Below are 10,502 nucleotides of genomic sequence, written 5' to 3' on the forward strand. Positions count from 1 at the left end.
ATTGCCAGGATATGTTTGGATCCAATACAAGAAGCTGTCTGCAACTACAACACAAGTGTACATTTACAGTAAAGCAACTGTTAGGCCCCTAAACTGTAACAATTATAATTTATGTGTCATATCCTCTCAAACTCAGTGTGATGCTTCTGTAGTCTATCATTAAAAGTTCACTTCTCAGATCAAATCTGTGACAATGCCACAATGTCAATGTATTGTTCTTGTTGCTTATTTTGATTAAGTGGGCATGAACATGTATGAATACCATGTGTCAAAATGTGTTCATCTATAATACCAATAAATGTCATGGATATGCAAAAACAATATTTGTTTCTTTTTTTTTTTTGTAACTGACATATCATTTATATAAAATGTAATCTAACTTCTGTAAATGTAGATTCACTACATACCACATACAACTTCACTGCTACAGAAGGTATCCAATTTGAGAGAACTCAGTCTCAATTTGTGGGACCTGAATATTATAAATATGCTGTGGTGTACATTTAAGCAAGTACTGCACTTTTTATTTTTGGTATTTTTTATTTTTACTGGATTATTTCCAATTTGTTACACTTTTTATTTTACTCCACTACATCTCAGAGTCAAATACTGTACTTTTTAAATACTTTGTAGATTAGGATTCTCACAAAACATATACAATAACCACTTTCAGCTCTATTTAAACTTTGGCTATTTGAAATTGTAGCCGATCTGCAACGTTATTTTACTTTAAGTAGGCTACTTTTAAGCATGTTTCGACGACAATACTTGATGTACCTTTTCAATTCTAGTCTTTTACTTGTAACAGAATATGTCTACATTGCAGCATTGATGCTTTTATTTAAGTAGAACATTTGAGTACTTTTACCACCACTGACTCCAGTCCAGTGGTTCTCAAAGTAGATTCCAGGGACTCGGTAGGTCTAGATTGACCCATATACAAGTCTGTAACTCTGACAGTGTACAAATGGAACCAAATGAACCCGTCACTGTCAGAGTTAAGGGGAGACCTTCAAATTCCAAAGTTTGAGAACCACTCACATAGACTCTATGGTGGGATCAGAGGGGACAGCTTTTGTTTTTGACAAATTATCACAGTAGGCCTACAAAGAGAACAGGACAAAAAGTAGTCATGTTACTATAAAGATATGGAAAAATATAAATAAAGAAGAAATAAATAAGCTTCAGGTTATACATTTAGGCAATATATTCATCAGAGATTCTTCTGGTTTTCATAACTTTAGTTTTTGTACAATGTTTTAAGGTTTCTACGTATAACAGTAGTAGGGCTTTAAAAACAACAATACTTGGACGTTGGTTGGCAAATTTGGCAGCCTTCAATGAATATGATTGATTTATTTAACAAGAATTAAGAGAAGGTTGATAACATAGGCGTACATTTTGTCTACATTTATTGTATCATCATTTTAAAGACCAAATAATAGGCCTATATGCCAAATATTTAATCTAGAGGAGACAATTTTGGAATTAATACAATTATTGAGACTGTTTTGGGACTGCAGTCACTGCACTTACACTCAGTGGGACAGTTTAAGGAGCTGCACAGTGCACACAGAGGCGTGATTATGGATCCCACTGGGAAAGATGGATAACCACGCCCCGGACTCATTTTTGAAGCTTCGCTCCGTTGTAGTCTCTTGGACCGCGCGAGGTGCACCAAACCCCAATTATCATTGCGTCTATCGTGCGCTTGTCCAGGCCTTACGGCCTGGGCATAAATAGAACGATTGCATTCACCACGGCTTCGTAACTCGCGCGGCGCTCCGTCCGCTGGCCTTCGCGCCGCTTGCAGTGTCGTGGACAATAACTGTGAAAACGAGCGCTCTATGCCGTTTCCATCCATCTTTCCCAGTGGGATCCATAATCACGCCACACAGAGCGCTACGTCACGTCATCACAGGCTCCACAATGGCGGCTGAAACTGTAGTGATGGAACGGAGCTCCTCTTTCATGGACCCTTTCAAAGATGTCCTGGTCAACTATTTCATGCCGGAGTCCTGCTACGACCAGTTCTTCCTTGACTTCAACTTTCTCGACGGTAAGAGAGCGAGAGAGACACGTTAGTTGTACAATTTAAATGAAACGAAACGTTTTTAGAGAGGCGACTCAAGTCAGCCTCCTCGACTCTCGGAACCAGACCGGGATCAATTCAATTTGCGGTTTATAACATCCGGTGTAGAGCAGATACGGAAACAGCCCTTGGTCTTGTACTGAAAATGACCGAAAATAGTAGGCGGGCTCTAGACCGGATGTTAGCACTGAACAGCACATAGAAACCAGCAGGCGTTCCGTAGCCTGGAGGTTTATTCGGGATAGGTTTAGAATGCTGATAGTTTTAGTTATGTAATGTTAACTTTTAGCTGTTTATTTGGACAGTTGTGGCCCAAGAAAGCTATTTTTGTGCAACTGTTCAGAATGCAACGGCATGTTTTGTAAGCATAATTATTATTACATACATGAGGAAGGAGTCTTGCAGGACTGGAGTGAAGGTTGTTGTGACAGCTCTTTGGGGCGGGACTATTACACAGGGCACTATTTGATTGGATGTTGAAGACTTCAGTCACGTCGAGTGATTCGTTCATTGAGATTTGTACTATCATGAAACTGTACTTTTTTCAATTGCAAACTTTTAATAGATTCTTCAATCAAAAAAAAAAAAGTAATTTGTAATTTGTCTGGACTTATCCCATCAGATATTAATGCTCTGTCTCTCACAGACAGACAGGCAAATACACGTTTCAGCAGAATATGTATGAGATAAATAGAGCCTTTTCACAGCATACATTTTTAAAACAGCAAACACAACTTAAACGTATTACTAGCGTGAAGTGTGTGTGTGTGTGTGTGTGTGTGTGTGTGTGTGTGTGTGTGTGTGTGTGTGTGTGTGTGTGTGTGTGTGTGTTATAAATAATATATGAAAAAAAAAATCATATATTTTCAAAAATAGTAGAAGCTAGTCCACAAGCTGTTGTGAGCTTGTAGATCGGCTATTTCCACCATCAATGTTCTTGATTTTAAGTATAAGTATGTCATTTCTATGTATATTTAGGTATGTGTCATATCTGCCATTCAAAGCCTACAAGCCAAACAGAATATACAATGTAATTGTCAACGACAAAAACACAATTAAATTGTTAATCGCAGTTATTTGAGTGACAATTAATCGTCATGTAAAATGTCATAATTGTGACAGCCTTAACTGTTATCGGATGGGTACTCAGTATCTCTGTGTTGGTATTAAGGATGTCTGCAGTGAAAATGGGTTTCATGCAGCAGTTATTATGTGCAATGTGATAACGTTGTGTTTGCAGTAGTTATTATGTGCAGTGTGATAACATTGTGTTTGCCCCACAGTGCCATGTCTGAAGATAGTGTTGAGCAAAGGTCTGGGGATTGGCATCATCCTGGGCTCTGTACTGGGTAAGATATCTTTATTAATGTGTTCTGCTTTCTCCATGTACCGCTAAAACACCACCTTAACAACTCCTTGCTCTCATTGACCATTTTAGCTGTAGATAATTGACATGATGGTCTCTCTAGTCTTGTCTTGTATAACCAGACAACTATTCCACAATCTCCAAATGCTAAATAGAGTCTGTAACTACACCTCCTTAATGTTATGTACAGTATATAGAGTCGATTTATATTAGGACAAATGTGTGCGACTGTAAAGGTGAAATGGAAGCTGGGAGGGACAACCGCTGTATCCATTTTCAGAGCTTCCGTTGCTCCGGTCTGTGTGACGGAAGCGCTTGAACATTGTGGGAGAGACAACAGTCTGGCTCACGAGACGTCTATCTCTTTCTCTGTCCTGCCTCAAATACGTTTGTTTGTTTCTTCCTTCCTTACTAGTCTCACTTAGCCAGACAACTATTCCAAAATCTCCGGATGCTGTATAGAGTCTGGAACTGCACCAACCGAAATCCGAGTAACGAAGGAAGCTGGGATTTCCATTCTTGAAAATATATTTTAAAATATAATTTCTGATGAGCAGCAATATAGATGCTTAGATTTTTTTTTTTTTAATAATAGGATAAATTTGCCCAACAGTAAAAATGAAACGGATGTGGGGAGGAGGGCTGTCACAATTATTACATAATCGTCTAATCGTGATTATTTGACATTATCGCAATTATTTTGTCATAATCGTCATCATCGTGAATGTTGAAAAATGTCAGAAATAGTGGAAATAGCAGATCTACAAGCTCACAACGCGTCGCATCGCGACGCGTTGTGAGCTTGTAGATCGGCTATTTCCACTATCAATGTTATTTTTTAAGTAGAAAGTTGTCAAATATGTCCATAATTTCTTTGTATATTGGTTATGTGTCATATCTGCCATGTACAACTTCAAAGCCTAAAAGCCAAACAGAAATGTAATTATCAACGACAAAAACACAATTAAATCGTTAATCGCCAATTATTTGAGTGACAATTAATCGACATGTAAAATGTCATATCGTGACAGCGCTAGAGGAGGCTTCACATCCGCTTTTCATGCTGGATACTCATAATAAGAACGTCCGTCTCCCAGACTGTATGACGGCTGACGGGAGCATTTGGAAAGTGTACCACGCGAGGCTACTTCCTCACGCCCTATTCCTTCTTCTATTCCTTCCCTCCCTCCCTCTCTCTCCCTCCCGCCTCCACCCTGGCAGTGAAGCTACCTCAGATCCTGAAGCTGATGGGTGCTAAGAGCGCAGAGGGCCTGAGCTTCAACTCTGTGCTGCTGGAGCTGCTGGCCATCACAGGGACCATGGCCTACAGCATAGCTAACAACTTCCCCTTCAGGTACTGATACACGCACGCACGCACGCACGCACGCACGCACGCACGCACGCACGTACGCACGCACGCACGCACGCACGCACGCACGCACACACACACACACACACACACACACACACACACACATTTAATCATTTATTTATGTTCACATTTTACAAGAAAACATCTTGAACACAAATACTGGTAGATGCACTCGTCAAGTTCAGAATCTCGTATGATACTGTATGACTAATCATAGTCTATGGATACAAGAAGCACCGTCTCCTCCATATGTGGCGGCTGCCTGTTATCACAGATATTGAGCAGAATTTTGCCAATGCTTTGGCTTTTGGCTTGGGAATTCCTGCCGTCTGCAAACCCCTTATGACTAGTCTGTGGACATGGCCAAGGCTTCCAAATATAAACACAAGTAGTTTACAGTTGTACCCAAGTTGTTCAATCTCATTTTGAGAAGTTGGTATTTTAGAACCTTAGCAAGGAATGCCTCTTCCAGACTATAGTCAAACGTACAGCCTACTTCTAAGATGGTGACTTCTCTGCTCTCTTCATCAACAACAAAAACATCTGGTGTATTGGCTGTCACATTTGAGAAAGTGTCAACTTGGTTATTACACAGCATGAACATTTTAGGTGAAACCCTTGTGTGGGTATAAACTTTAACAGAGGACGATGGGATGTATGGAAGCATGTTCTTAACCGACGTTGGTGTAGTGGTTAGTGCATATGCCCTTCATGCGGAAGGTGAGTCGTTCAAACCCTGCCTAAGCCGACGTCAGCAAGGGGGAGAAGACGACAGCCAGCCCCATGGCCTCCCCTAAGTAACAAGGAATCTTGTGAAATACAATGTTGTCAACCAATCATAAAGGACGATGATACACGTCAACAATTCTATCATGCCTGGAAATATACATTCCCTCGGGGGTAGAGTTGCCGAAGGATTCCCAGTTGGATCCCGGGTTCCCCCAGAGTTGGTGTCAAAGAGTCCTTGAGCAAGACTCTGAACCCCTAGTTGCTCCCGGTGAGCAGCCAGGTTGGTGCCTTGCATCTGCCATCGATGTATGAACGGGTGAATGTAGTGCACAATCTCTGTGGATTAAAGGCGCTATATAAATGCACCATTTACCATGCAGTCACAGCACAAAATAAAAGGCAGATCGTCTCTTGTCGGGTGGTCCAAATATTTGAGGATTCAAATTCAAAAATTGTAAAAGTAGCAGATCTACAAGCTTGAAACGCGGCACAAAAGCTACTTTTGATGCCTTTGTGTGATGCTGTAGTAAGATGTTATCATCCAGAGATCTAGAACAGAAAAGGGGCTAATAACTTGGCAGCCTATACAAATGGGTCCTGAATCATTGTTTTGGGAAGTGAGGGCTTTGACCACCAGGGGGCGCCTGGGGAGCATTTTGGGACACTCACAGAGCATCTCTGTATATGATCACTGTTTCCCAAACACTGGGTCGGGACCCATTTGTGGGTCTCGGACACATTTGTATGGGTCCCTTAATTTTTGTTTCCTACATGTTTTTGATTATTATTTCAAAACATTTTCAAATTACCAAAAAAAAGCTACACTTTTCATGAATATATATATGTTTTCCTCCATAAACACATATTTTAGAAGTTCAGTATTTGTAAAAACCAGACAGACGTAAAGGGTACATAAGCAAATGTCTGTCCGGGTTTTCTATATAAAGGGTATATATGATGATGACATGATGATGACATGCCTATAAAAGGCATGATGTCATAAATGATGATGACAGACAGGGGGTCTGGCACAACCAGGTTGACCTGGTCTAGTTTATATAAGAAAAGGGAGATGGCAAAGATTGATGAATTCCTGTGTGTGTGCTCTTCCTCAGTGCGTGGGGCGAGGCCCTCTTCCTCATGCTACAGACGGTGACCATCGGGTTCCTCATCCAGCACTATGCAGGGAAAACAGCCAGAGGTAAACCTATCATCATCACACCATGATACAACACACTAGGGCATTCACGAATAGTGATTTTTAGTATTCGAATTATTCAACCTCAAAGTATTGGAATAGTTGAATATTCAACAGGACTGGCCAAACTGTCAAATATTAAGTAAGCAAGAGGTGAACATTGTGAAAATAGCCGATCTACATGCTCACAACGCCTCGCGTTGGGAGGCGTTGTGTTTTAGGAGAACCAGGCTGTGGACTTTTTGCCCCGTGCAGGGCTCTAATGAGCAAGATCCGTACCAGAATTACTTAAAGTGAAAATCGAGTTGACAATTTAAAAAAAAATCTTCCAAACAAAAAAATCTGATTTTGATTAAAAATCGCCCAGCCCTACTACTGCCAGAGTAGGGCTGCCAGAGGTAAATTACCAACATCACACCATGATGCAACACACAATCACATGCTCATAAGCAAGCTGCTTTGGGCTGGATTTGCTCTACTCAGTCGGCCGCTGTTTTGTAATCATGCCATTACACCACAGTCCCAACTGACAAGTGTAGTATTCTAAGAGGAAAGAGTCTGCACACCAATTTGCTCCTCCCAAAGATACAGTTTACGCTGCAACGTTTCAAGCCACCTGGCTCTTCCTCAGACCTTCCGAGGTCTGAGGAAGACCCGGGTGGCTCGAAACTTCTTATGAATTCTTATATTTATACTGTTTTTAGTCCAGCATCCAGCCTAGACGGCCTTGGGTGTGCGTGCCATTTTGGCTGTGTTTCAGCCTCTATTTCAATGTGTAATATAATATTAGTGGTTTCAAGTCCAAGTGTGCCTCGGGATTTTGTCACAATCACGCATTATTATTACAATATATAATGCTGTACAAAAAGTTATTAGTCATTTATTATGCAATTTCTGGGGGCAAATGTTCCAGCCCAGGACAATGGACGTTTTGGATATTTCGATTATTATGTCATGTTCATATGGTCCCATCCCTAGTTCAGTGTGTGGGGGAAAGACTGGTGATAAACAAAACCCCAGGTGTGCAGGAAATCCTCAACCCGTAAGACTGGTTCAACCAGCGCTTCCATGGATTAGTCTTCTCAGACTGATTCCAGTCATTTGGGTTCCCTAGAAGTCTGCATGTCTTCCATGGAAGCACGCCATGCAACAACTTATCTACAAGCTTATAACATGTGTTGTAAGCTTGTAGTTGTTTTTAGATGAAAGAGTATTCGAACTGAAGTGGTCAAACAACGATAAAATGCATGTTCAATCTTCCAGAAAATCCTAGTGATCTCTGATATTTCGTGAAAGCAAAGGTTAAACCTGCTCGTTTTAAAATACAAAATGACTTTTTTTGGTCAGTGCTGGACTGGTACACTGGTACAGCCTTTAGCATCAATCTGCAATTCCTTCATCTGGTTGGCTGTCTGGCTTTACCAAAACGTCACAATTCTACATATTGTTGTGTTTATGACAATAAACAGTACTAGTGTGTGGAAGGGGCTCCTTTTCACACTGTTTCTCAAATCACAGATTAGGACTTGGCCTGACAACATTTTGTTTCATTCATGAGATTTTATTTTTGCTTTTATCCATGTGTTTCTGTGTGCCCGAGGCCTCAAGTACAAGGTTCAGTCTGAACATGTGTGTGCTCTGTCTGGTGGTGTATTTCATGGGTTCCCAAACTTTTTTGTCTCAGGGCACGCCATAAATATTCTTTTTTATCCGAGGCATTATAATTTTCACTCCCAGCCCCTTATATTTATAGCATATCGTCGTTGTCGAGTGGAAACCTTGTCGAAAAGCGTTTGTTTTGTATTTATCATCTATAAAATGTACTAAACTAGTGAAAACAGCCGATCTACAAGTGCTTGTAGATCGGCTGTTTTCACTAGTTTTGTGCGACAGTCTTGTATGATGAATTATGATGATTATGTTGCAAGGAAATCGTTGAGATAATAGCCATTTTGGTTAGAACTGACTGAAAATAACTTTGTACTTCAAGTTTAAAATGATACTAAATATTTTTTCAAGTGTCCAAATAAATTCCAAATATTATCAAATGATCTCGTGGCACCCCTGGACTGCCGTTGCGGCACCCCATGGTGCCCCGTCAACCACTTTGAAAACCCCTGGTGTATTTAAAGGGGTTATGCCACCTTAAGAGTTACTGTCACCTTAAGAAATTATATTAAAAACAAGTTAATATTTGTTTGATGTCATTGTGGGAATGCACGATAAGCCAATCAAATTAATTAATTGACTGTTACTTACTGTATGTCTGCACAATGTACATTTTCTTCCCATCGCCCGCAGGCTCGCTCTCACAGTCACAGCCCTCACAACTTCTCTGCTCCCACAGGGCTAGCTAGCTGGGCTAGCACTAAAGCTAACCAGCTAAAGACACACATTTATATATACATCTGTGGCTATAAAAATTATATTTCCGGTGGTTACTGGTTGTTACTTCCCCATTGTTCATGGGAATATGCTTGTTTATGTTTATTCATTGAAATGGAAAACACGATGTTTTCACTGAGTTGGGCAGCTGCGCTCGAACTCATCCTCGAACTGCGTATAGATGTGACGTTCGCGAACGAATCAAGTCTTTTGAACGGCTCTTTGAAATGAACGATATGATTCGGTTCACAGTAGGGAGCCGTTCCTTTCTAATGAACAGTGGTGGGAAAAGTACTCAATTTCAGAGATCCAGCTCACTTCAAATAGCCATAAATCCCATATCTGCTGACCAGGCTGTCTCCTGTCTGTCTCTCTACTCCTCCGAGTGGAGGGGGCTGCGCTACGGGGGATGGGATCATTTGATTCAGAGATTTCAGACCGTTTTAAAAAAGACCACGTGACCTACTGTATCCTACTGTATCATACTATTATAATTTCGGGGCGTGGCAGGACCCCTTTAAGGTGTGTGTGGTGGTGTATTCACAGGTCTCCTCTTCCTGGTGGTGTACTTCGCTCTGGTTGCTCTGATCTTGTCTCCTGTCACTCCTCCCTCGGTGGTCATCAGCATGCAGGCCTCCAACATGCCAGCCATCATCATCGGCAGGGTGGGTCTGCTCTCTGTGTGTGTGTGTGTGTGTTGTGTGTGTGTGTGTGTGTGTGTGTGTGTTAGTGTGTGTGTTATTTTACGTGAGGGGCTAAATGTGTCTGTGTGTTTGTTTCAGCTGATCCAGGCGGCCGCTAACTTCAGGAACGGACACACGGGCCAGCTGTCTGCCATCTCAGTCTTCCTGCTGTTCGCCGGATCCTTGGCTCGCATCTTCACCACAGTGCAGGTACGAAAGCACTGCCAGAGCAGGAAGGCCATCAAATAAAACAAGAAAGAGAGTGAGGAGAAAGTGGTGCAGTCAGCTGGGGCACAAAGGCCAAATGCCAGGGCAGGAAGGCCATCAAATAAAATAGATTTTAGTCCATTGAAAGAAATTTGTTGAATTTAAGGGTTAGGGATGATAACCTAATCTGCAGTGAAATAGATAAATGATGGTATTTACAATCTGATCCATGCTCAGCCCTGCACAAAGTCACTGGATTGGTTTAAAGATGGGGACTCGAGTTAAGATTTCAGAATCTCAACAAAAGAACACTGGCGTCTACATGACAAGAAAGAGACACCGGTGTCTACTGTCTACAATATTGACAAGACAGAGACATTGGAGAAAGTGGTACAGTCAGCTGGGGCATTAAGACAACTGTGGCCTCAGGTCATGCCATTGGTTTGAGGGGCACAAGGCCAAACTGATGG

General features: G+C 41.4%; 1 protein-coding gene across 2 annotated transcripts in view; it reads left to right on the forward strand.

Moving 5' to 3' along the window:
- The first annotated feature begins 1,926 nt into the window (after nt 1-1,926).
- mpdu1b (mannose-P-dolichol utilization defect 1b) overlaps nt 1,927-10,502 on the forward strand; it is a 37,844-nt gene continuing 29,268 nt past the window's right edge. For both annotated transcript variants that reach the window (XM_080741250.1, XM_080741249.1), the window contains exons 1-6: nt 1,927-2,059; nt 3,376-3,441; nt 4,680-4,812; nt 6,675-6,760; nt 9,689-9,807; nt 9,925-10,035. In XM_080741250.1, coding sequence (XP_080597376.1) covers nt 1,930-2,059; nt 3,376-3,441; nt 4,680-4,812; nt 6,675-6,760; nt 9,689-9,807; nt 9,925-10,035 — 645 coding nt within the window. In that variant the 5' untranslated portion in view covers nt 1,927-1,929. The remainder of the gene's footprint in view (nt 2,060-3,375; nt 3,442-4,679; nt 4,813-6,674; nt 6,761-9,688; nt 9,808-9,924; nt 10,036-10,502) is intronic.

This window comes from Nannobrachium achirus (genome assembly GCF_963921795.1).
Source record: "Nannobrachium achirus genome assembly, chromosome: 14".
In the NCBI taxonomy this organism is placed as follows: domain Eukaryota; kingdom Metazoa; phylum Chordata; class Actinopteri; order Myctophiformes; family Myctophidae; genus Nannobrachium; species Nannobrachium achirus.